At 57.5% G+C, this 24929-nt stretch overlaps 10 protein-coding genes across 10 annotated transcripts; 3 read left to right on the top strand and 7 right to left on the bottom strand.

The window, feature by feature from the left end:
- Positions 1–810: 810 nt before the first annotated feature.
- On the top strand, positions 811–3945 carry MKK02DRAFT_40371 (putative cation-transporting ATPase; the record flags this gene model as incomplete). The annotated part of the gene is made up of 13 exons (XM_053091071.1): positions 811–909; positions 964–1180; positions 1224–1374; positions 1424–1645; positions 1733–1957; positions 2014–2110; positions 2154–2346; positions 2390–2652; positions 2701–2733; positions 2778–2923; positions 2979–3133; positions 3282–3624; positions 3684–3945. The coding sequence occupies 13 exons, from the start codon at positions 811–813 to the stop codon at positions 3943–3945; spliced, it is 2406 nt and encodes an 801-aa protein (XP_052942767.1).
- Positions 3946–4186: 241 nt separating this feature from the next.
- MKK02DRAFT_40370 (Isochorismatase hydrolase) lies at positions 4187–5285 on the bottom strand (the record flags this gene model as incomplete). Its single annotated transcript, XM_053091070.1, has 7 exons — positions 4187–4311; positions 4362–4539; positions 4598–4675; positions 4727–4806; positions 4863–4905; positions 4964–5028; positions 5081–5285. The coding sequence occupies 7 exons, from the start codon at positions 5283–5285 to the stop codon at positions 4187–4189; spliced, it is 774 nt and encodes a 257-aa protein (XP_052942766.1).
- Positions 5286–6081: 796 nt separating this feature from the next.
- On the bottom strand, positions 6082–6589 carry MKK02DRAFT_8208 (ERV/ALR sulfhydryl oxidase domain-containing protein; the record flags this gene model as incomplete). Its single annotated transcript, XM_053093702.1, has 4 exons — positions 6082–6210; positions 6258–6377; positions 6445–6505; positions 6546–6589. Coding segments are annotated over 4 exons (354 nt in total), but the record flags the coding sequence as incomplete, so codon positions are not given.
- Positions 6590–7398: 809 nt separating this feature from the next.
- Positions 7399–9892, top strand: MKK02DRAFT_19746 (uncharacterized protein; the record flags this gene model as incomplete). Its single annotated transcript, XM_053086140.1, has 3 exons — positions 7399–8848; positions 8921–9022; positions 9063–9892. Coding segments are annotated over 3 exons (2382 nt in total), but the record flags the coding sequence as incomplete, so codon positions are not given.
- Positions 9893–10935: 1043 nt separating this feature from the next.
- Positions 10936–12800, bottom strand: MKK02DRAFT_40367 (uncharacterized protein; the record flags this gene model as incomplete). Its single annotated transcript, XM_053091069.1, has 7 exons — positions 10936–11099; positions 11274–11394; positions 11461–11468; positions 12107–12299; positions 12372–12462; positions 12512–12582; positions 12633–12800. 7 exons carry the CDS (start codon positions 12798–12800, stop codon positions 10936–10938), a joined length of 816 nt encoding a protein of 271 aa, XP_052942763.1.
- A 392-nt stretch (positions 12801–13192) lies between these two features.
- MKK02DRAFT_19792 (glycoside hydrolase superfamily) lies at positions 13193–15755 on the bottom strand (the record flags this gene model as incomplete). Its single annotated transcript, XM_053086152.1, has 10 exons — positions 13193–13319; positions 13368–13495; positions 13540–13736; positions 13780–14032; positions 14080–14171; positions 14216–14298; positions 14440–14592; positions 15102–15317; positions 15362–15422; positions 15473–15755. The coding sequence occupies 10 exons, from the start codon at positions 15753–15755 to the stop codon at positions 13193–13195; spliced, it is 1593 nt and encodes a 530-aa protein (XP_052942762.1).
- An 895-nt stretch (positions 15756–16650) lies between these two features.
- On the bottom strand, positions 16651–17223 carry MKK02DRAFT_40365 (acyl-CoA N-acyltransferase; the record flags this gene model as incomplete). Its single annotated transcript, XM_053091068.1, has 1 exon — positions 16651–17223. One exon carries the CDS (start codon positions 17221–17223, stop codon positions 16651–16653), a length of 573 nt encoding a protein of 190 aa, XP_052942761.1.
- Positions 17224–18865: 1642 nt separating this feature from the next.
- MKK02DRAFT_40363 (uncharacterized protein) lies at positions 18866–20250 on the bottom strand (the record flags this gene model as incomplete). Its single annotated transcript, XM_053091067.1, has 3 exons — positions 18866–19151; positions 19198–19574; positions 19627–20250. 3 exons carry the CDS (start codon positions 20248–20250, stop codon positions 18866–18868), a joined length of 1287 nt encoding a protein of 428 aa, XP_052942760.1.
- Positions 20251–20991: 741 nt separating this feature from the next.
- MKK02DRAFT_29976 (uncharacterized protein) lies at positions 20992–22996 on the top strand (the record flags this gene model as incomplete). The annotated part of the gene is made up of 2 exons (XM_053087953.1): positions 20992–22227; positions 22280–22996. 2 exons carry the CDS (start codon positions 20992–20994, stop codon positions 22994–22996), a joined length of 1953 nt encoding a protein of 650 aa, XP_052942759.1.
- Positions 22997–23898: 902 nt separating this feature from the next.
- On the bottom strand, positions 23899–24711 carry MKK02DRAFT_40361 (uncharacterized protein; the record flags this gene model as incomplete). Its single annotated transcript, XM_053091066.1, has 2 exons — positions 23899–24319; positions 24380–24711. The coding sequence occupies 2 exons, from the start codon at positions 24709–24711 to the stop codon at positions 23899–23901; spliced, it is 753 nt and encodes a 250-aa protein (XP_052942758.1).
- Positions 24712–24929: the final 218 nt, after the last annotated feature.

The following is a 24929-nucleotide window of genomic DNA, read 5'->3' as shown; positions in this document are numbered from 1 at the left end:
GCTATGGCATTCCAGCCTCGATAATGGCGATCACAACTCGAGTCTGGATCCTACTCCGGGATAAGGGCAGACCGGCCCTAGATATGCTGCAGCGGACCTGCCCCATGTGGTGGCAAGCCATGTGTCTGGGTGAAGACGGCTCAATCGCAGCTTCCATTCTTTCCGTGTTTTGTGGAGGGGAGGTGGAGCCCACGGATCAAGCGGTCAAAAGGTCATATCAGGCAAGTCAAACTCACAATTCAAGCTGATTGTCAGGGAGTCGTCACAGAGCTTGCTGCAGAAGATGAAATTAACTCTGCGTGGTATCCAAAGCATGTACGTATTGGTCGTACTCGGCGGGGCATCAGAACTGACTCCCAGCTTCTGAATGAGCGGGACCTAGGGGCCTTTCTGGTGGCGAATCCGTATGACTTTCAGATCCTTTCTCTCCCTGGTGAGATGGCACCTATCGACCAGACTCGGAACGCCATTGGCATTCGAGTAAGTTTCTCCGCTTAGCGTTTCAGAACCCATCAGGAATCTGAGGTGACACTCTAGCAAGCCAAGTTGCTCCCAGCCACCGAGAAGACGGACGCGTCCACATGAGGATCGAGCAGCGTTGTATAGTAGATAGATAGCACATTTCAGATCATGCACACTCAGACACGTCTTCGTCGATGTGCTGTTCACGCAGGATGATGACGGACATGGCGGGCATTCAGACGAGGAATGCTCGAGGGAATGCCTCCACCTCCACGTCGACTTGCACCTGACGCGCTGGTTGACTCTTTGTCTCTTCTGCTTCTGCCTTTGTCTTTGGCCTTTTACGCAATGAGAATCTCAAGACTTCTCGGACTTGTCGGGGTGCTGGCCACCTCGCTCCACTCAGCACTGGCCGACGAGCCCACAGCTCAGACGTACAAATACGAAGTGTGCTCCCCGCTATGAACCCCCTTCTCCCTTACGGCCAAAGCTGATATCCAGTCCGACATTACACGTCTTCGCTCCCTCGTCATTCACTCTCTGTACTCGCACAAGGATGTCTTCCTCCGCGAGCTCTTGTCGAACGCGAATGACGCGTTAGAGAAGCTTCGCCTGACGGCGTTGACGGATAGGGAGGTGATGAAGTCTGGAGAGGCCAACGTCACTATCGAAGTCAGGCTGGATGAGGGAGGCAAGACGGGTCAGATTGTCGTCAGGGGTGAGTCTAGGACTGCTATGCGAGAGACAGAGCTGATGTGCAGATACTGGTATCGGCATGACAAAGGACGAGCTGGCGCGCAACCTCGGTACCATCGCTCGGTCTGGGACGAACGAGTTCCTCAAGAAGGCCGAGGAAGGCGGTGGGGCGGATGGGAATCTCATTGGGCAATTCGGACTTGGCTTCTACTCATGGTGAGCTGAGTGATCCGTCTTGCTCTTGCGGGTCACAGCTGACTTGTAGCTTCCTGGTCGCTCCCACCGTCCGCGTCTCCTCACTACCACCCACAACATCAGCCAACCCCAACCCAGAACAACACACCTTCGTCTCCACCTCTTCGGGCGACTCTTTCGACATCTACCTGGACCCTCGAGGCAATACCCTCGGCAGGGGGACGGAGATTGTCCTCGAAATCTCCGAGGAAGAAGCGGAATGGCTGTCCGTGAGCCGGCTCAAAGGCCTCATGTGAGCTTTGACCGCTTGTTTTTGCTTCTTCTCCTTCTTTTCCCATCAACTTCTTCTCATCAAGGTCCGAGCGCAGCTGATATATAGTGACAAGCATTCTCAATTCGCCACGACCTTCCCGATGTACATCATGGAGCGCAAGACCACCAAGATCCCCATTCCACCTCCCCAGTCCCCCGAGGCAGACGGAGATCCGGACGAGCTCAACGATGATGTCGACAAGGACGAGCAGACACCGAAAGAAGAGGAGTTTGAGACCAAGGTGGAGGAGGAGTGGGTGCAGGTGAACGACAAGGCGCCAATCTGGATGCGGTGAGCTGACTCCAAGTGGTGCAATACTCAAAGTTGAGATCAAGCTGACCTAGCAGAGACCCCAAGGATGTCCCTGAGGATGAGTACCGCCAGTTCTACAAAGCTGTCGCGAAGGATCAGTCTGCCGAGACTCTGGGCTGGGCGCACTTCAAGGTGGGTCGAACCTGCCCGCTCCCTAGTCTGTGCTGACTTCCAGGGCGACACCGGCGCAGGCGTCTCCTACCGCGCCATCATGTACATCCCCTCCAAGCTTCCCACAGACTTTTGGCAGAAAATCACTAGCGGCATCAACAACGTCCGCCTGATGGTCAAGCGGGTCTTCATCACCGACGACCTTGGAGAGGAGTATATGCCACGCTGGCTTAGCTTCTTGAAAGTCACCGTTGACGGTAAGCCAAAGAGTGCGATTCGGTCGCCGAGCTGACTGATCAGCGGACGACCTCCCCCTGAACGTCTCCCGCGAGACCCTCCAAACCAACAAGTTCATTTCTCAGCTTCAACGTATACTCATCCGGAAAGCCATCGACCTCTTTTCCCGCCTTGCAGGCGAAGATCCGACAGTATACAAGGAGGTGTCCAAGCTGTACGGCAATGCTCTCAGGATTGGGATGCTGGAGAGCAAGAAGGACAAGGTCAAGATTGCAAAGTTGTTGAGGTTTGAGAGTACCCGGAGTGATTTCACATCGCTAGAGGAGGTCAGCTCGCAGGTCCAAGATAGCTCGGACTGAAGCTGATATTGTTAGTATGTTGAGAATCGCAAAGAAGGTCAGAAGCAGGTAGGTACTGCAAATGAGGACATAGGCTGTCGGCTGATGGGCAGATCTACTTCATGGCAGGTGTTGGCGAGCAGCCGAAAGATCTCGCTCGGTCTCCGTTTGTCGAGAAGCTCAAGGCGAGGGGATACGAGGTACTGCTCCTTAACCTGCCGTCGGACGAACCGATGATGGGTGCTTTGGACAACTTCATGTGGGTTGAATCAGCTTTTCGGTACTAAGCCAATCCACAAAGCTGATGCGTGTAGGGGCATGAAGACACAAGATGTCTCGAAGAAGGGTCTGAAGTATGGCGATGAAGACGAAGATGAGGCGGAGAAGAAGGAGCTCGAGGCGCAAAAGATTGCGTTTGCGCCGCTTATTGAATGGCTCAAGAAGGAGCTCAAGAGCGATATCAGCGATGGTAAGTCCACTCGTCTCACTGAACCAAAGTCCTCTGCCGGCGGTGAAGGGGTGGAAGCAGCATCAGGGTCGCCGGTCCTCATCAATCTGGAATCCCTACTCTGCTATCTTGCAGCACCTAACACCTGAGAGCACCGGCTAACCCGCAGTCATACTCACAAACCGCCTCGTCACCTCCCCCTGCACCATCGTCGTCGACTCTTACGGCTGGTCCGCCAACATGGCCAAGATCATGTCAGCCCAGGCCGACGCCGAAAACGACCCCATGTTCAAGATGATGAAGAACCTGCCTAAAAACCTCGAGATCAACCCGAAATCGCCACTTATCGAGGGTCTGCTGGAGAAGATCTTGGACCTGGATCTCGCCCGGGATGAGGAGGAAGGTGCGGAAGTGGAGGAAGGGCCGGAGGTGGTGGAGCTGAGAGAAACGGTCAAGGTGTTGGTGGATACCACTTTGGTCAGGAGCGGGTTTACCGTTGCTGATCCCACGACGTGAGCTGCTGTGTTCTCAGGATGATCCGTTTGAAAGACACAAAGAGCTGACACTATAGCTATTTTGAGCGAGTCGAAGCTCTTCTCCGCCGATCACTCGGCGTCTCCCTCTCCGCGCAGGGCCAGGCTAAAGTCCGCCCTGCCCCACCCACCGCCGCTGAGCCACTGGACGAGACGGAGCCGACCAATCTCGAGGACTTTATGAGCTTTGGGGATGACGCGGAGGGGATGCCGGATGGACAGGACTTTCCCGAGTGGAGTCAGATGAAGAAGAATATGGGTGGAGGCGGGGCGGGCGCGGTGGAGCACGATGAGCTGTGACCGAGGAGGAGGGGTGGTGGAGCATATAAGTAGAATTGATGGAGGACTGCCAAAATCACAACAGCATAGGATGCATGGCCAGCTTACAGCTTCTCACGCTACACTAAAATGACAAGACAGACCTCCCGCGCCCGCTTTGGGGGATGCTGCGCGGTATGCGCTAAAGGATGAGAAAATAAGAGTTGTAATTACTGGACGGGGGACTGCCGAATCGGGAATACCTACAGTACGATGAGCAGGATCATAGCTTCCCCTGCTCTGCCGCTCCGCCGAGGAACGTCTCCAACGCGCGCTTCGTATTCCCAGCGTCCTTCTCTTCCTTGATAAGCTTGACGAATGGTTTGAACTTGGGGTCCGACGCGTCCCCTTAACTGTCAGCCAACCCTCAACTGGTCCGATCCCCTAAATGGACTTACGCATAAGCCTGAACACGATGCTCTCGGACGTCGTCACCACCGCCCCTGCTTGTCGCATCACCTCCAGCGCGACCGGTATCTCCTGCTTATGCACTGAAGACACCGCGTCGGCTAGTACGAAGACGCGCAGGTCGGACGCGAGGAGGTCGAGCGTTGTTTGAAGGACGCAGATGTGGGACTGAGGGCTCAGCTTCTACACTCCCGCATCACAGATAGGAGACGTATGGTAAGCTCACCTCGATACCGACGATGATTGCCGCATCAATGTTCTTATCTTTGATAGCCTCCTGTACCGGCGAGATACACATTGAGAACTACCCCTGGTCAGCCTGACTTGGGCCGAAAATGGGCTGAGTGAAGCTCACTTTTGTCTTTGGGTGTGCTCCGAGCAGGAGCTCTGAAGGTACTTCCGCCAGGCCTACGTCTGGGACAGTCTCTCCGAGAGCTGAAGTTGTCAGTATGACATCAGAATGCTTCGATAGTAAAAGGGGACAATCTGACCTTTAGGGTTCTGCTCAGTCGCCATCACTGGCATCTCTAGTATCTGCCCATCTCAGCGTCTCCATCTCCCCGTACTATATCCGAGAAAGGATAGTGCTCACTGTAGCAGCCTTGGTCATCTTCCTGATAGCAGAGCACATGTCGGAGAAACCATAAGTCGCTTCCCCTGGAGCCGTCAGCACGCTATCCCCTCGGAGAAGCTAAGCTGACGGGCTCACGGAACTTGGTCTGTACATCGCAAATGAGCAGAAGGGTCCGCTTGGGGTCGAGCGCTTTGGTCAGAGAAGACGCCATTTCTTGCTGGGTGATGTAGTGAGGTGGATGGAAGAAGAGGGCGAGAGGCAAGGGAGCCAGGAGGGACGGCGGCGAATCACCTGCACCGGTCTGGGGATACCCGAAGACAAAGTGGGGAGAGTGGGGCATCTGATACACTCATCGTCTCGACTTTTTGTTACTGGCCTCCTCGCCTGGGCTGCTGTCGAGAGGGAAGAAGCGCTGTAGACTACAACAAAGGGAGAAATGAAGGGGATGGAGTAAGGTGGACTCGCACTAGCCACTCCTCCCTCCCGCACCTATTACCCCCTGATAGGCTCCTGACTTTCCGCTCCCATAACCACCTATGTCGCCTCCCCGTCTACGTATCAGTCTCCAGTAGCATCCAGTACCTCTGAAGCCGGTACATCCCGTAGACGTATATACAAAATGCAAGATACAACACAGAATTCTACTCATCTAGATCATCCCCCTCTGCTCTCCTACCCAAAACCTTCTCCTTCCCATCTCCATTCCCCGCTCCCTCCGCCTCCCCCGAATCATCCTCCTCCGCCTCCTCATCCACCCCCGACAACTCTGTCGGTACCACCACCTCCTTCTCCTCTTCATACTTCTCTCCCGCCTCGTCCGTCGCGATCGGTTCCGCCACCTTTACAGGCGGTCTGTTCCCCTTGGCGCCTTTATCTCTCTGTGGCGGATTGTAGATGATCTCCTCCTTCTCCATCTTGGGCGCTGGGGCGTCCGCTTCCGCCTTGACCTTGGGCTTGTCCGCCGCTGGCAATGGTGCTGGCGCTGGTCCTGGTGCAGGCACCTCGCCTTTCGATTTCTCGGCGTTCTTCCCTCCTAATGGTCGATCCGGTGTCATGTCAGCCGGGGACGCCTTCTCCTTGACCGCCTGACTCCCCTCCTTGTCCTTGCCCACGTCCTCCGTCTTCCCCTCCTCCCCCTCTGGCCCACACCCACAATCATACACCTCATTCAACGTCAAACAGTCAAACTCCGCCTTGCCCAACCGTTCGTTGATCCGATTATGCACGCTGCACAGCCACATTGACGCTGTTTTCCGACTTGACGTCTGGGCGTCAGCTAGCACCTAGGCTCACAGGAGGGATGTAAACTGACCTGAGGTGGATATTGCTTGAGAAGAGCCTGGAATTCTTCGGCGCATTCCCCACATGGGTAGAGACGGGCAAAGAGTTGAAAGTAGGATTTGAGGGCGGTGCGGTCGTCTGGTGTGGGGGACTATGAATCAGCTCCTGCCTCATGAAGTGATATCCAAGGGTAATGTAAGAGCTGATGGATGACCCACCTCTGGATATCGAAGGGTCATAAGATGCAATACTCGCCACGCCGCTCTCCCCAGCTCAGCTCTGTTGATTAGTTTCGCCAAATCTCAAAGAAAGCACCCACTTGGCAGTAGCATTCTCCAATTTCGGCATAATAACCCCTCCCTCCAGCATCGAAGACTCCAGCACCAGACCTGTCCCCGTGCCCTCCTTTTGCCCCTTCTTTGGCCTAGCCATCACCCTCTCCCTCGCCGCCTCGGCGCCTCTCCCTCCCGCCGGCCCAGACCCCACCTCACAGCTCTCCTCCCCACACTCTTCATCCCTCGCCACCTCCTTCTCGAACTTTGGCCTGATTGGCGCTCGCCAATGATCCGAGTCGATCCCACCCGCTTCGTACTCGTCGTAAGCGTCCCCCGGGGCGTGTGGCGAGCTAAAGTGGTCGGAGGGGTAGAAAAAGTAGAGGGTGGTGAGGAATATACAGACAAAGCCGATGATGACGATCTTGTTGCTGCGGAGGGTGAGCATGCTGCCTCCGAGCGAGAGGTGGATGAAGATGAAAGTTTGGTTGTGTTCAAGATGAAACGCGAGATTACTAATGAGAATTGCTGAAACGGGGAATTGTTAGGCAACAACAACAAATCTTCTCAGAGGGTGCATGCATGCCTTTGCACGACCGCCTCTATTCGTCAACACCTCTTCCACAACGAGCTACCAGGGGCTACCCATCTGCACGACACTTGACGCCCAGCAACAACAATCGCCACGTTCACTACCACCTCGACGCGACGCGATTTTCAGGGACGCGAATAGGTTAAATTCAGACCGATCGCCTACCGCAACAGCCGCAGAGCTTTAGATCTTCGTTGTATCTACACGTACAACGCAGAGCTACAGGCACAGAGGCAGCATTTCGGCGCGGACCGTGAGTGACCCCGTACCGAAGTTGCGCTTTGCTGACGATCAGCCATGAGACGATAATGTCGCTCCCTTCCCAAGGGTCTACCGCGCCAGCAATCACCTCGCCTTTGCTGGCCTGGCCCTCTTTACCGACGACGCGGTCTCCTCTTTCCACTCCTCCTACCTCGGCGTCGCTATACGACACGTCCATCTCATCCATCTACTCGCGGCAACCACTACCGGCGTCTCGGAGTCTAGCGTCTAGCCTGACACGCGCAGACACCTGGAACACCTTTGCGGGAGACAAGAGGGGAAAGGGAAAAGCTATAGAGCCAATCGAAGCCAGACCAGAAAGGCACTACGCCCCCCCTAAACAACCCCTCACGCCACACCAGCTCTCCCGCATCGCCCAATCGTTCGGAATCATCGTCCCCTCCCTTCCTCCCCCAAGTCCCAGCTCGCCCGCCGCCGGGCCGTCTCGACTCCGGCTCGACGCACCCTCTCGTCCCTCCCCATACCTCCTCACGGTCATACCACCCCTCTCGCTCCTCTCGCTCAAATCTTTATCACCGGAAGAAGCCGACAAGCGGACGCGGCGATGGCGGCGGGGTCGGCTCATTGCTCTCCAGCCGAGTCTGGCGGGGATGCTCGTTGCGATAGCGAGGGAGTTTGGGTTGCCAAATACGACCGGGCTGCAGGTGTACATGGGCACCTCGGCGTCCAGCGCCAGTAGCGCCGCGTCATTCTCGTCGGACGATCCCGGGCCTCAGATCTCCGCGTCGTCCTGGACGGCGTTGTTCGGTCCTCATCTCCACGGCTCGGTCTCTTCGCGATCCACCACACCTACCGATACACCTACCAAACCATCCGGGTCGCTCGGGCGGGATATTCAATTCCCCCTCTCTCCGCTCTCCCTCGTCGAAAAGAAGCTAGAGCACGAGCGTCTCAATCGGACCCATCACCGCTTGAAATCATTTTCCAGCGCTGCGCCCCTCACAGCCCCCTCGGTCCGGTCGCTCGGCTCGGACTACCCTACCCCTCCCCCAACAGCGGGCGCCAACCCTATCATTGGCACCATCGAGTTCGACGTTGATCCAGATCTCGCATCCTGGTATCCCGAATACCGGCGGAACGGTCGATACCGCAAGTCCTCTACCTCGTCCGAAAGTGGGATCCGGCCACTCCGCCTGCCGCAGCACCTCTCCGCGGCAAGCCCGTCCTTTGGTCCAAGGCGGAGTCAGTCTCGCACGCAGGCCCTGCGCAACTCGGACGAGTTCGCGTCAGGCGATACCACACTCAATGACCACGAGGAGTATCGCCTGAATAGGCAGGCGAGCGGGAAAGACTTTCCGGCGATCCAGTCGAGGGCGCCGGAAGGAAGGCGGCTGAGCGTGCAGCGGAACGGAGGGGTACTGTCCACATCGGGAAGCTTTGGGGAGATGACGGATCCGAATGTCTCGTTTGGGAGTAGTAGCGGGCGAAACGGCGATCAAACCAGAATGGACGTCCCAGAGATCATGCTCCACTCGCGTGAAACGAGCGGGGGCGAGACGTACAGGATGGAAGCCGAGGAGGATCTGCTGGCGAGTCCAATCATGCTAGATGGGCTGTTGACGCCTGTTGGGAAGGTCAGGGAGCGGGACGGTGACGTCAAGCGGGGAAGTGCAATGGTCATGTCGGAGCAATTGGACGATTTGGAGCGAAGTAAGTGTATTTGTTTCAAGGAGGATCCAGCTGATAGTAGTCATGCGCCAACTCTCGCCTCGGGATATTCGGCTTACATCCCCCCGGATGCTCACTCCACGCATGGCCGCCAAGGTCGCCACGTCCAAACTGCAATTCCCGGTTGAGCCTCCCGCCCGCGCCCCCTCCACCCTCTCCAGAGACCCTATCAATTCCGACTACCCCTCCGCACTGCACTCCTCAGCGGCCGCCTCTTCTCTCACCGTCAATACCATCGCGACCCAATCCTCTGTCCCTTCGTTTGACGCCACGACGCTCTCCCGTCCGCCTCTCGAAGCGGAGTATTCGGACGCCGGGTTGCCTCTGCCTGCTTGGCCGGCTGTCCCTTTTGCAAAACTCTCGGAATCCCCCGGTTCACCAGGAAGTATCCACGACTACTTTCGCGCACAGACTATTGCTCCCTCATCGCCCATATCACCGGAGACGCTCACGCGTATGCGGGTCCCTTCTCCCCCTGATTTTCCGGGCCGCGCACCACGGCGTCCCAATCGCCCGCCGAGCCCCGACCTCACTGACAGCTCCATCCCCCACCACTCCCTCCCCGCGGAATACGTCGAACAACTCCACGCGGCTCGGTCGCCAGGCGGGACCGGAGCTGGTGCGCCGGCGTCACCCGGTCCCACGAGGCTGAAATCCCGCTCAGGCTCTATCAGCCTCAAAGGGCTCAAAATGGGGTCGAGGAACTTTGGGTGGAAGCGCTCTGAGCACGAGAAGCCCCCGCCTCCGGCGCTACCTTTGGGTACGCGACGAGACGGGGAGAGCGAGGGCGAGGCGGTGGGGCTGTTTGGGACGGGCGATAAGCTGTCACCTACGGATTCGACCTTCCCTTCGGTCGGGCGGTCAGCTACGCCTGCTGCCTCGGGATCAACCACGGAGTTTGGCCAGCACCCCCCGGCCGAGGTCACACAGCCATCAACAGCGTCATCCAAAGGGAGCGGCAAAGACAGCTCCTTTTCGCGCTGGATGAACCCGTTCGGATCTCGGCGAAGCAACAATGGGCCTCCCCCGCCCGACTCGCCCAAATCCACCTCGGCGTCCAAGAGGGAGAGCAGCAAAGACCGGAGCGCTCGGGACCGGGGATCCAAGTCCAGTCGGCGCCACCCGTCCGTCGACCAACGCACGATCGGGTCGCCCGTCTCTGGCAGCCTGAAACGGCATCCCCAGCCTGCCCTTCCTTCGGCCTCCATCTCGGCGTCGGGGTCGGCGTCGTTGGGCCACAAACAATCCCCGTCGATGTCGTCCGTACATACCATCCACCGACCGGGTCTACCTGGTCTGTCTAGCAGTACCACGACGTACACGGTGGGATCTGAGCCGATCGAAGAGGGCGGGCACGGTGCGGGACCCACCTCGCCCCGATCGATTGGGCAGGGCCAGCTCAGTCCAAGATCGGTGAAGAGAAAACCGGTGCCTCCGCCGCTAGGCGAGATGCCTGTTCGGCAGAGTGAAGACGGGGCGTCAAGTGGGATGAAGGCGAGTATGAGCATGGGGAGCGTGGCGAGTTATACGGGCGAGGAGAGGAGGGGGAATGTGGGACTGGGGATGGGTGTAAGGGCGGGATAGGGGATGTTGGGGTTGTAGCTTCGGCGCTCTAGTAGTGTCCAGGGTATTGAGGCGTATTGCTTGATTTTGGCGGGATGGCGGATGGGGTGTTGTAGGCGTTTTTAGCTATTTGGGATGTATCTTCTAGGGCTTGGGGTCTCCCATATTACCATTCATGGCCAGCGGACCTAGAAGACTGTGCATCGTCTCCATACTCTTACATACGCCCGTCCTCTTCCCCTTTGGAGCCAGGGCCGGTGCCAGCGCCCTCACCCTCGCCTTTTCCCGTCCACCGCCCCGTCCCGCCCGCGCACGCCAATTTTCCCTACCGCCTATGCTGCCAGCGCCGGCAGCTGGGCCGCGTCCCGCACTTCCTCCTTGCTCTGTATCTCCTTGCCCGTCTTGGCGATCTTCTCGGTAATTGTGTCGAAAGGGGCAAGGGAGTCGCCCCATACCAGGACGGTCTGGGTGGGTAGGGAGACATGGAACGCGTTGGCTGAACATATAAGCGGGCGGTCTTATGCCTCATCTTCATGTCATCCCGCTCGCCTTGGGTGACTCCCTCTCAACAGCAACTCCTCGTCCTGCTGTTTCTCCTGGATAGCACCTGCCTTCCCAAAGGCAGAGGGATGCTGTGATCTCACGATCTCACGGTGGAATGCTGACTCACGCGCTTCCACATTCTTCTTCAGGACCCGCTCAATCGCGCCTGAACATCCCCCACAGGTCATCTTGACCTTGTAGTGATATGCCGGGTGCTCGGCCGATGCAGTGGGCTGGGGAACGGCAGCCTGAGAATGGTCAGTATAGCTACAGCATGTGCCTTTGTCATCCGGACTGAGCCGGGTTGAACTTACGCTCATCTCTGCTGAGATCTAGTACCTTGACCTATGTTGAAGGGGTATGGGACGAGGAGGGCTTGAGTATGCTGAGTCTTCAGGCTCGGCAGATGCCAGTAGAGATGAGGATGCAGTGCAAAGGGAGGATGAATTAGTCACCTCGACGACCGTTGACGGACGCGGAGGATACCGTACGCGACGAGGAATGCCGGAAGAGGTAATTCGAGGGTGTTTCAGGTTGCCCTCGTGCCTTTAGAGCTGCTATTGCTGTGCGCCTCGCTGAACGCTGGACGAGCATCGCACGCTACGAGAGTTGTCATGGATGGTATATGAGCTGCGGAGATGTACCCCACCCGACGCTGGCGCCCGAAAGGGAAGGTGCGGCAACTGCCACCAGCAGTCAGCATGTCTCACATCTGCTACCGTTGCTGACGCTTCCTCCTTGATCGTTGGCACGCAGTCTCGCAGAAGGTTTCCGCAGTGCTCATGGAAGCTACCAATGACATTGTTCAGATGAGCGTGTATTTTTCACTGCATACCCTATGCGAAGAAGCCCATATCAACCAAGAACCCAAAAACGCTGAGCCATACTGTTACAACGACCTGCGACCCTCCGAGATCCTCGGTCTATGGACCCTCCTTTCCCACTCCCGCTCCCGATCACGAGCGACCGACTCATTGTACAGTGATCGAGCGGGGTTGAGATCTTTGTCTGGCTCAAAGTGCAGCAGACAGTCCGTGATGACTTCAACGATGAAGTGCTCGGGAGCGAGCGTGACCCGTATGTTGAGATCGTTTGGGATGGGGCCAATGAAGCATTCGATGGATTCGATATGGTAGTATGTCTGATTGCTCATCTATATGATCAGCAGTTGCCGCGAGCATGACAGGGTAGGCAGAAGGGGAGATTGACTTGCCCAATTCCAGACCATCTGGAAGAAGTCCTCTTTGAGTAGCTTGCAGTCCTCGGTCGTACTGGAGGGTTTATAGCACGATTTGATTTGGCGAATGCTGTCCATACTGCCATTTCAGCCTCATATGCACATCAGCGCACTTTGGCCAAACTCACATCGTATACATTTTGCACAAGAGGACCCAGAAGTAGTCCGTTTTGATGATTCTGCCAAAGTCACGGTGCACCTATCCAAGTCAGCGCTTTCAGGATTTCCCTTCGATCGACAGAGACTGACCACTCCCTGCTGCCATGCTTGCATCGATGTCTCCATCGCGTGCAGTTGCTGAAAGGTGAGGTCGATCGTCATAAAGAAGCAAGCGAAGCCATGGGATGACAGCTCGGACGACTCGACACTGGGCGATGGAGAGTACCACCCGTCCTCTGATACTGCCCGACCCGGCATAGTGAGCAGAGTATAGCAACCACGTTGAAGAGTAGATGAGAACCGGCAACAAGGATTCCCGATAAGCTGACTCGCAGTAAGCACTGCTTGGCACGTGAATCCGGCGTTTCAGAGTGACACATGCTGACCGTTCCATCACATTCCGAGATAGTGGCGATATCGGAGAGTTCGGCAAGACTTGTGGTATATCGGCAAGCATGCAGTGCCCATTCTGATGTGAACAAATAGCGTACATCGATGCTCCCCAAGATAAAAGTCGTGATAGTCATAATATGGCGTCCTGCGCCCGCATCCTCCCATCTCTCGCTGTATAATCCTCGCCCTGCGCCCCCAATCTCATCGCCTCATCACGCACGGGCAGCGGCCATGATACCAGGTGCATCCTGCGCGTGTCAGCCTGGCGCTTTCACTCGTAAGGAGTAACTCACAGTAGTCCATTCCCAGAACATCACACCTCCATTCCATCCCTTCCCTCTCGCCTGGTTCACGCACACATTCAGATCCTGTGGACTCATGTATCTGCTCGGTCAGCTCCTGGTCTTGGTCACCAAATGACATGTGACATACCCATTACTAGCCTTCCCAGCATCGAGCGGCTTCCCAATGACAATCTTGTTGAGCGGGACCTTGGCGTAAGAGTTCATCTCCATCACGCTGGTTCCTGGCCAGTATCCGCCACTCGAGTTGATCAGGGACTATATCATCAGCTCGGATCCTCAGTGGTATGCGCAGGACTCACGTTACAGTCCGTATAGACCCCATCGCCCTGATTGTAGAACTGCATGTTGTAAAAGTCGATCCCATCGCCGACAGACTGGTGGATCGCGACGTATGCGCCGGAGCGGTACGCGCTGGACGAGGTGAACCAGGGAGCGACGGGAGCGTGGGAGATGAGGTAGGGCTTGGGCAGCAGTCTCCGGAGTTCCTTCTGGAAAGCTAGCGAGTCAGCACTGCCCAGAAAGCAAACAGTGGAACTCACGGATCAACCACCTCTCGGCCTGATCACTGTTCATTGCCCCCATATCCTCATAGTCGATATCCACACCGTCAAACTCATAGTCCACCACAAACTTGGCGAGCTGCTGGGCGGTCGCGAGCGGGTCTTTGCCCCATGTGGTCGGCTGGTCGGTGGATCCAAAGGCGGAGACCATCAGTGCGATACCGGCGTTGTGGTAGGCGTCGAGTACGCGACGGCGGTCCGCTTGTGGCATCCAGACCCACATTTGCGCGTTCTGCGGATCAGCCCGAGCCGACCACAAAGCAGATAAGGGAGACGTACATCGACAGGTCCCTGATCAGACATCCAGAACGCAAGGACAAAGCGGTTGAAAGCCTTGAGAGTGGACACATCCGGCATTGAGAAGAGCCAGTCTGTCATGTCAGCTCCTGCCTTCCTCCCAGGGAGATCAACTTACAGTCCGAGTAGATCACGTAGTGCGGGGCAGAGTATCGGTCGATCGACGAGGGAGTCGCAGTCACCACACCCTTGGTCGTAGGACTGGCGGTGCTAAAGCTGCTGATCCCAATAGCCGAGACGTCGATAATAGAAAGTGTCTTGCTCGGGTTTGTCAAGTTGGAGAGAACCTCATTGGACGCGCTGATGGTAGCGGCGATGGCGTGCTGAGTCTCGAGCATGGACGTGGCGGATGCCGAAATCTTTGCCGTCGTGCTGGTCGTCGAGGTGGTCGAGCTGAGCTGGGTGGAGGTCGGCGAGCTGGAGCCAGAGCTGGACCCGCGAGGGGAAGCAGAAGCAGCACTGGACGCAGATGAAGCTGGCGAGTCAGCTTGAAGCCTTACCTGAGTTGAGGATGAAACGCACACTTTGGACCAGCGACAAGGTTGTTCCCGAGCTGACTGACGGCTGCGCTAGAGCTGGCAGCAAATGAGACGGATGTGGAGCTTGACGCGCTAGGACATCAGTTTTGAGCTTTCCCGCACTCAGTATGACCTACCTGCTCTCGTCCTCCCATTCCTCGCAGTCTTCATCGTCCGCAGCGCTGCTCGCGCTCGAGCTCGCAGCAGCCACCGACGTGGCTACAGCTGAAGAAGCAGGCATGCTCGTCCACGCCACGCTCGACACGGTGCTGGTAGAGGTAGCGGTCGCGCTAGTCTTAGGCACGGTAGACGATCTGGCGTCATCAGCTTGGTCCTTACACCAATCACAACCTGGGCACTCACGCCGAGGCGATCTCCTCCTCTTCCCAGACCTCCTCCTCCCACTCCACGCATTCCTCCCCCTTGTCATTGATGAAGGTCGAGCTCGAAGCGGGAGACGTCCCAGTGGAGCTATACGACAAGGACACGGTGGGTGAGGCGGCGCTGGACGCTTTTGGCGAAGGGGAGGGGGAAGCTTGCACAACGGAGGTAGGCTGAGCGGTAGTTGCGGCCTGGCTTTGTGGAGATTGGACAACTGGGGCGACCTGAACGTTGGATGAAGCTGGGCTGGGGGAGGAGGACGGGGTAGCCTGTTGAGCGACAGACCAGGTCCACACGCAGCCAACTGTCGAGCCTTGGTCCCTGTCCTGTTAGCGACGCACGGCTAGTCGGGAAAGCTCACTTACGAGCAGATGATATTATCCCCAGTGCACTGCCTCACGACTAGCCAGTTGTTCCAGTTGCATTCTGTACATCAGCTTGCTTTCCCTCTGGCTCAAATATGACAAATCGCTCACGCTTCAAAGTCATGCCGTCGCACTTCCAGTCCCCCTGGTTGCACGTGGCAGCGACGACGGGGGCAGCTGCGGAGCCATCACCCTGCGATGTTGCACTCGAGACCGAGTTGGACGTGGCACGCTGGTCTGGTGAGGGGATGTCGGCGGGATCTACAACAAAGACGCCATTGCTAGGCGTGCCGACCGACTTGTCGTCTGACACAGTCGTCGTCCCGACAGCAGCCAGGTTCAGCGCATTCGCCAAAGCCGGCGAAACGACATCCTCCACAGCATCTTTGACCATCTCCCCTACTTCGCTCGTCCCGTCTTGGCCCGATCCCGCCACAAGTGATGATGTACCAGGGAGGACCGCGCTGGTCCCGTTGCCCGCGGAGCCTGTCGAGTTGGTTACAACGGCGATGAGGCTTCCGCCGACGGCATCGTCGCGTCGACCCTCGGTGACAGGGGCACCACCAGTGGCGATGTTTGCCCCGTCACAGTCGGCCAGGGCGCGGCGGGCGTGGTGCCGACGGTGCTTCACCGAGCGGATACGGGCGGGATCGAGACGCGAGGGGAGATGACTGGCGATGGAGGTTTGGGAGAGGAGAAGGAGGGAGAGAAAAGGGGCGAGAGCGAGCATGGCGAAGACGTTTATGGGTGGGAGTGGAGGCAGAGGGTCCAGTCGTTACAGTAAGGAGCGTGGTGGAGCGTATAGTACGCGTCGTCTATAGTATCGTATAATCTGCCTTCCAGAGGTCAGTGGAGCAACTCGTCAAGAGCGCTGGGTCGTTCGTGAGCGTCAATATATAAAGCGTAGATGTACAAACAAGGCATCCAAACCAGCCAGCGCGGTCAGTAGTCAGGCAGCGGCCCATGAATCCTCCCTCAAACGCCTCTGACAGCGTGCGCCCACGGCCGAACGCTTGATGGAACGCAAGGAGACGCGCAGCAGAGGTATTTTAAGCTTTTGATCTCAGTGACGGCATGTGCCTGAGTCGCGTCTGGCGGCGTTTCATCTTCTGCTGTCACGGTATCTGAAACGCCGTAACGCCGCTGCAGGAATGCCCTCTCAAGGTCTCTCAAGGTGTCGATGAGACCCTAGCCGAGCAGTGACTGAGCTGAAGCGTCAGGACAGGCATCACATACATGGACACCACCCAATATTGACCCTCGACATCTCATTGCTTCTCATCACCTGGCTAGATTCTTCGTGTCATGTGAATGCTCTCCCAAGCATCCTCATCCCGACTGACCACGCTCCATCCCATCTTGCGCCACAGCTGCTCCGCTCCCGGGAGGAAAGGATGAGTGTGAAGATACATCATCTCCGCCTGTTCATCCTTAGCCTCTTCCACAAGCCTCCCGATAAGCTTTTGTGCAATCTGCTGTCCTCTGTACTCGGCAGACACGTAGAGCCGCACCACCTCGATCGTCTTCGTATTCGACCACAAGAGCTCCGGGCGGAGCGCCCCCGCGTTGTCCTTGAACCGAGGAGAGTAAGGTAGGAAAGCGAGGATACCGACGACTTTGCCTTTCTCTTGGCGTTCGATTTGTCTGTGGGAAGGGGGAACCTGAGCGACAAGAAAGCATGCGCCTGAGTGTGCAGCACAGTAGACCTTTCGGAAAGCAGCGAGATCAATGGGGATAGTGGGGTTGTTCGTACGCGGGGCGAAGAGTTCCCTCCACGCGGCCAGTGCGTAATTGATGACTCGTGGCTCGGGATCTGTGACTCGAGCGATCTGAATTTCGGGGGTGGCGACGGGGCCGAACATTGGTGGCTCAGTAATTGTGGCTGTGTTCAGAGGCGGGTAGATCATAAATGTACAAAAGCTCATAATCATGAGTCGTACATCCAGTCAGTCCTTGGCGGTGGCGCGCTGGCTACTGAGCGGTCAGGCTGAAAGGATCGGCTTTCCGATCACGTGCTCAGTCTACTGTAGCTGCGTGTGCGAATTACCTCTTTCAGTCTAGCATGAGTGACGCTGCTGAAGGACGACAAGGTCACGATGAAAGGATCTGCCAGACTGCTACGCCGGCACCGTGTACCAGGGAGGTCATCCAAGCTATGACCCGTCTCGACGCACTCATACGAGTCAGCGCGTGGCGAATTTGAGTCTGAGTACCTTGGGTCGCCCGACCCCAAGGCTTCTGAGCCTTGACATGTCATGCAAGAAAGCATATATGCTTTCGTTTGGTCTGTCCATTGAGGACCATCACTGCATACTCTCAATGAACAACTTCCCACAAGACCTATAAAAGAGGCTCCCTTGTCCCTCTCGTTCGTTCCACTTTGAGCTCTCGCCCCGGTTGTCAATGACGCCCTCGAAGAGATCCTGCCCGCGTCAACCTTGTCTCGCCTCATCGCCCTTGTGATCATTCAGCCCGCGCCGCTTCTTTCCACCCCCACTTCACTGCCGCCAAGCGTCAGAGCTAGGCTCCCGACCGCTTGGTAACAGGGAAGCCGAGGGTATACACATCGATACCATCCACCGATTCGATATGCGGTGCAGTCGATCCGCGTACGCAGAAACGATTGTTGGGGCAGGTGATCCTCACATGCCCGGTATCGATGGTGACATTCGAGCAGTTGCCGTCCAGTACCTTGGAAGTCCTCCCCTCGCCCTGTCGGAGGAACACCCCCTGCGGACTGACAGTGATCGTCGTATCACCGGTGGTGTATGACTTGGATGCTGGCTCGGTGACCAGGTCAGGCAAAGTATTTGCCCGGGAGCTTCGCTCGTCAGTGCAATCGTAGACCGTGTGCATAGTGTCTGCCCCTTGCGTATCAGTCATGGGTCCGCATCAGACAATCTGCACTGACCGATAGGTTGGGGACTCACTGAACTGTGTCGCACTGCAATGATTCGAGGAAGCTGAAGTAGGTGCGGTTATGAAGTAATGTGGTGTGTGAGAGTGGCGACGAGGATCAGGAAATAGAGGAGGATGAGGAAGTGAAGGGGGGAATGGTTCAAGGCCACTTCCTGATATACCCCTCCATCCCTCGATCGCGCAGCACAGCATTTCCTTGACAAAGGACCACCGCGCAATCTACTCACACGCGTAAGATCCACTGGTGGGGCCAAGGATGAAGGGCACAATGGTTGTGTCCCAAACTGAACCTCCGGACTTGGAGCTAGGAGACGATGATTTTTGGGGTCGCAGCGGGACGCTCTCGCCGCGCGGGCCGGTGGTTCAAAGCGGTCAGGTCTGCTGATCAGTATGATGAGTATTCATACCACACGGTGAGTATACTGATTCGATGTGCACGCCCCACTGATGTTCTCATATGCTCCCTCCCCAGACATGGAGATACTAAGCAGCCCCATCACCTGATGACAAGCCCTTTCCATCTAAACCGCCTATACGCGTGACTCCGTCCCGCTCCCCCTCCCTCCAAATTCCAGAGCCAAGGTATTAGATCCTGATCCCCCTGTTCTCCCGTCCCCATCCCTCCTGCTTATCCTCAAATACAGGCAGCGCCGCCCGTTTCTTGACCCACACAGGCCGGATCGTCGGCCCGAGGTCTGGACCATCCCCCTCTGTCCCGGTCGGAGGGGGCATACGGAGGGTATAGATCGTTTCGTCCGAGTAGAGGCCGGGCGTATGGGCTGATCCTGGGACAGAAGAATCGATAAGAAGTGGGGCGTTAGACGTTTGGGTAGATGTCTGGAGGGAGGGCAGGGGAAGATAAGCTGTCAACCTTCGATATCAGCTACGCTTCGACGTTTGCAGAGCCGTTAGCTCACTGCTCATACGCCTGGCCCAATACTCCCGTCCACCCATACACCCCACTAATCCCCGGCATGACGAGCCTCCAGAATGCCGCCTCCGCATGCGAGCTCGCGGCCGCTGCGAGACTCGCTGGGTCCATATCTATCGCGGACGGCCAGCTTATACCCTGCGTCACGCTGCTCGGGAGTCCGGAGCCTGCGACGCCGCCAGACCCACCGCGTGGGAGCGTTGAGAGACGGGGGAAGAGGTGTAGGATGCGAGAAGGGAAGGGGGAGTCGGTGCTCGTTGTGAGGGTGGAGCTGTGGGTTCGGAGTGTGGAGTGAGGGACGGTTGTTCGTGGTGTTCGGGGGATTCGGGGAGACGGGATGTAGGGCGGGAAGAGGTCGTTTAGCTGTTTGGGTAAGCTTTGGACCGAGGACGGAGTCGGTAAGGTGGGAACTTACAGGTGTATCGGTCTTGACGTACGCTACTACCACTTCCCTATCCTTCCCTGACCCTTCCTCGCCTACCGGCCCTTCGAACCGCAATGTCCCCCGCGCGGTCCAGAATGAAGCATCATCCGTCATCCAGCTGCTCCTCATTCCTCTTTGTATACGCTCCGCCGGAGTCCCTCCTCCTCCTCCCTCGGCCGCCGTAGGCAAGGATGTCCCGCCCTGCTCGGTAATGGTAGAGGGCGCGCCAGCGAACGTCCTCAGAGAGAGGTCCGAAATGGAAAGGCGATAGCTGTAGGTCGGGTCCCGCCGTTTTGGCCCTTCCTCCCCTACTGCCACCGCCGACCCTGTAATGTCGTGCCCGCGTAGTGTATCGGTATCTGATTCCGACACCTCCTGATCCCTCGTCCCCTCTTCCCCAGGCGAGGCCGGCGTCAATGTCCCGATGATCTCGTTTGTAGTCGGATCGATGAGGATGACAGACCCGCCTTGGGGCTCAACCTCCCCGGACTTTGGGAGGTTACAATCTTGCGCAGGCGCGGACGGAAGAGGGGGAGTGCACGGACGCTCCGGGCTTTCTTCAGGGGCAATGGCGAGGGGGGCGGTTTCGGCGGGCTCGAGCGCGGCGGCAGACATGATTGAGAGAGTGTGCTTGGTGGCTAGTTGTTGTCGAGCTGTTGTATCCCAAGTAGCGGAGTGTGTATTCCTGTATGTTGACAGTGACAGTGAGACCTGTTATCATGAGAGCCTGAGAGCGAGAGACCCCCTTTAGCGTTTCATCAAAAGCTAGGGTGGGGCTCGGCGATACGCGTTTCAAGCTCGAACCTGCCAGTCCAGATTGCGAAGACGCCATTCGCCATCGATGAGGCGAGATCAGCTAGCACTTCCACTGTGTGCATTTCTCCACTATCACCATACTAGCTGTCAGATACTGATGAGATGAAGAGGCAATAATGTACTCAAGCAGAGCTCATGCTGCCTGCGCTGGCGAGGGCGCACCAGATGTGAGGAATGTGGGGATTACGTCATAGCTACCACGTGGCCGGCTGACCCACTCGTGCGTTGCCGCCAGCTGAGCGGTGCTTCTCCTTTCTGCCTTGCTCCATCCATACAGTATCCTATCTTACCCCCCTAACCCATACTCACACACATTATCAAAGACTCGTATCTTGTTGGCGACATCCACCCAATCATATCCGTGCTTGTCCGCTTTACGTCCCTTCTCAAGGAGAGGCGAAAGTTGTCGGTCCCGGTCTTTTGTTTATCGGTCACCTGTCGAGCACAAGTCCTAGACTGCACATCCACACGCTAAACCATCTCAGCAGAGTAAGCATCGTGCCTCTTGATATTGAGGCCGTAAAGCTGACATGCCAGACTATGCTACCCACGCCGACACGCCCTTCTACCACTACCTCCAATCACAACCGCTCGCCACATCGCAACCCCCGGCCCCCTCACATTCAAGCCAAAGCAGGACCCAGCCGGATCTCTACTTCGACACCTTCCCTATCCCGACCCTCCTCATCCGCAGGACATAGCCGGTCCCGAAACGACCACACAACCAAGCCTGATCCCTCATCCTTACCTCTATCCCCGGACCCAGACCTAGAATCTGATCGACATACGTACACGAGTATGGCGGAACCGGCGTCACCCACGCCTACGCCGCGGCATAGTGCGAGAAGGCGGGGAAGACCCGCGCGGACGAGGGGAGGACAGCAGCGCGCCGCAGGAGCAGGAGAGGAGGAGTCGGAAGAAGGTACCGGAGAGGATGAGCTGTTTGGGCTGTTGGGGATGAGCGGTAGTGCGCCGCCGCGTGCATCAGAAGGCGAAGAGAAGGGGAACAGTGAAGAGAATGGGAGGAAGGGGGTGTTGGCTGTGTCGAAGGCGGATATCGAGGCGAGTGGGGCACAGTCGAGGACGAGGGAGAGGAAGTCGGTGCCTCGGCCGAATGGAGCGGGCTCGGACCAGAAGGTCACGGCGATGGAAGCGGGCACGAGCGGTGGACCAGAGGCTAGGGTAGAAGGAAATGGAGGGACACCGCGGAATCGCCGCGCTCCCAAGCCCAGGACAGGCAGGCAAGCCGTACTCCCCGGTGCCGCATCCGCCGATTCGACTGCGCAGTCCGAGAGCGATACACCCCACACCGCCAGCCAGTCCACCACGCCCAAACTGCGCCAAGCTCGGACAGGTCGGAACTCTACCAAACCCCAGCCCGGGCCCGAAACCCACTCCCGGGCCTTATCGGGCCTTTCTGCCCAACTCGCTGCGCACCCATCCTCCGGCTTCGACTCCAGCTCCAAACCCTCCGTCTCAACGATCCCCTCATTTTCACTCCATGCCTCCTCCTCCTCTGGCACTTCGACGGCATACGACCTCACCTCTCTTTCTCGATCCCTACCCAGCGACGCGCTCTTTGCGCCCTCATCGGGCTCCACCGTCCGTGGTGGGACACCGGTCATGGCGGAGCGGGGCGGGTTTGGGGGGACGACGACCCCGCACAAGGCGGCGGCGGCCAAGGCGCGCCGGAAGAAGGGGGTGGACAGCGAGGATGAGAGTAAAGTGTGGGACGAGCCGACGGACGCGGGACCGGCTGTGGCGCAGGATATGACTGTAAGTTTTTTCGATCAGAAAGGGGTGTAAAGCGTAATTGATCGAGAAATAGTGGCAGCAGCAACTTGGATCTTATCCTTATGCCGATTCTGTGTCCGCCTCTGCGTCTGTCTCTGCGTCTGCGTCGGGGCCATCTCGACGAGATATCCCACCTGCAACGGGTACTACGTCTGACTCGGAGCCTATCCCAGCTGGGACTTCGACCGGAAAGTCCAAGCGAAGCCGAGCGGCCCGGCCCGTCCCCTCCCCTCTCAACCCATCTCATTCCCCTTCCGTCCGACCCACCCATTCGCGCCGCTCATCCGCCGACGCCCTCCCTACCGCCCCTCACTCGCGACACCTCTCCTTCCCTCTCCAAACCTCCCGACCGCCCAGATCAGCAAACGCCCACGCCCACGCCCACGCCCATGCCCATGCGCCCCCGCCATCGGCATACCAGCCCAGCACCTTCGATACCCTCCCGCCCTTCAATCCTGCGCAGAACGTCAGGAGGGCGCCGCAGACCCCGGCAAAGGGCGGTCTGGCGCACAAGTATGCGGTGATGGAATTGCCGCTCCTTGCTGGAGGATTTCCACGGATGCGGTCGGAGCCGGGGTTGGCTACTCAGAGTGGGGCATCACAGGGTGGGCTGGGAAGTGGGAGTGGGAGTGGGAGTGGGAGTGGGAGTGCGAATGGGCTATCGGGTCTAGCGGGGAATTATGCGGGTGCGGACTTTCATAATTCGCCTCATGGACGAGCATTACCCAAGCCCGACATGGAGGATTTCTGAGTGGGGTGTGTGGCGGAGATGAAGGAGAACGGGGAAGGAGGAGGAGGGAGGATGTCGGAGAGAGTGAAGGATGCGCGAAGGGGTGAATAAGGGGTGGGGAGATGGCCAGTGGAGAGGGGGAATGGAGTATACGGTCAAATCAATCAACGTTCAAATCGGTCAAACGGGTCTACGCGAATGGCATAACGACAAACGGACATCACATCAACATCATCTACAGCTACAACCTATCCGCCGTCCTCCAACCATCCTCCAACCGATCGCCTTCCCAAATCTCGCCTGTTGGACGATCCACCAATCTGGGATCTTGCTCGGTCGACGCCGTCTGTCCCGTGTCAGGGATCAGGTTTTTATCGCCTGCCTGCGTTTATTAGGCGGGAAGGGGGCTGGATCGGGTAGTATTGTTTAGATGAGGAGGGCGAAGGTGTGCTCAGGAGGTAGAGCGCGGATGGGGAAACGGGGCGGGGAAGGGGGCTCGCGGTCTAGGCGTCGGGAAAAGGTGACGCTCGGATGGGACGGAGAGAGGGAGGTCCGGAGAGGAACGGTGGGATGGCGAGGTGTGATGGGAGAGTATCGCGGTGGCGGGATACTAGTCGAGAGGCTCAACCCTCTGCGACGGACGAGGGGGATGCTTAGGGGAGGACATGTAACCTGTTTTCCTCCGCCAGCTGATTCTGCTCCGACCTTGGAATGGTTGACAAGTACTGATAACGCTCGACTTGGACATGATACTCTTTCGTCACAAGATTATAGGGCATTGATAACTAGGCTATGTGTATGATAGGTACTCAACAAATTAGATCTTTCCTCCCCTCCGCACTTGGCCTCGCGCACCCACCTGCCCTGTCCTCTTCAAACTTTGCTCAATCTACAACATCCCGTCAGGTCCACCCCCTGTGGCTCTACGCCCCCAGCACCTCGATAGCATAAACCGTCACCCTCCCCTGATTATCGCTACTCCCCTCGAACTCGAGCTTGAGCTCCGTCAACCGGGGGACTGTCCACCCTGACGCCATCCTCTCTCTGACCACGCCCGACTCGTCCGACTGTACCCTCTCTATCTCCTTCTTCCCGCCAGCGCCCGAGCCGTTGACCTTGGCAGCACTGGTAGATGGAGAGGAAGGCGAGCCGAGAGTAGACGATATAGACTTTTGATACCCCGCGGGCAGGTTGTTGATTGCTGCAGGGTGCATCGGGGCGGGCGATTTCCGGCCTTCAGGGTTGGGCGGGCGTTCGGTTGTAATGGCGAGATCGTCGGTGGAGAGGGATACGGGCAGGGAGCCGGTATTGGGCGAGATGAGCGTATTGGAGGGGTATGGTATTCTGTTGATCAGCTACTTGTCTATGCCGCGAGCCCCGGGAATCTTAGATATATCAACTCACTCAAACACCTGCCTGCTTAACTTATCCTCCGGATACACTCTCCGAGCCATCATCAGCCCCAACTCCACCTCGGAGCTCCCCTCCCTCGGCGCCATCGCCACATACACCATCACCGCGCTCGCGGCGAACCCGCCCTGGAACGTGATGGCGAAATGGGTCGCATTGTGGAGTGGGGTCGGGAAGGTCAGGTGGAGGGAGGACGGGGACGTGGAGGAGGTCCAGGCGGACTCTTGGGAGGATGAGGGGGAGAGGAGGGATTTTTTAGAGGAGCCGGGCTGGGAGGGGGTGGAGGAGATGCGGGTCTTGGAGTCGGCGAGGGAGCGGAGGGACATTGTTGCCTGGCGGAGGGAGGGAAGGAGGTAGATCGGATGAGATGGGCGATAGATGTATATATGGTAGTCGTGGTTGATCAGATCAGATCAGATCAGGTTCTTTGGAATCAGGAGCTGAGCTTTACGGTAGAGATCTAGATCCTAATGACGTCTATTCACCGTGCCTGTGCCTGGAATAGCATAGACGGCATTAGGGATTATCCTAATGGCATTACCTT

Source organism: Dioszegia hungarica (genome assembly GCF_025882075.1).
Source record: "Dioszegia hungarica strain PDD-24b-2 chromosome Unknown MKK02contig_24, whole genome shotgun sequence".
Lineage (NCBI taxonomy): Eukaryota > Fungi > Basidiomycota > Tremellomycetes > Tremellales > Bulleribasidiaceae > Dioszegia > Dioszegia hungarica.
This window is presented reverse-complemented; position numbering and strand designations above follow the sequence as displayed.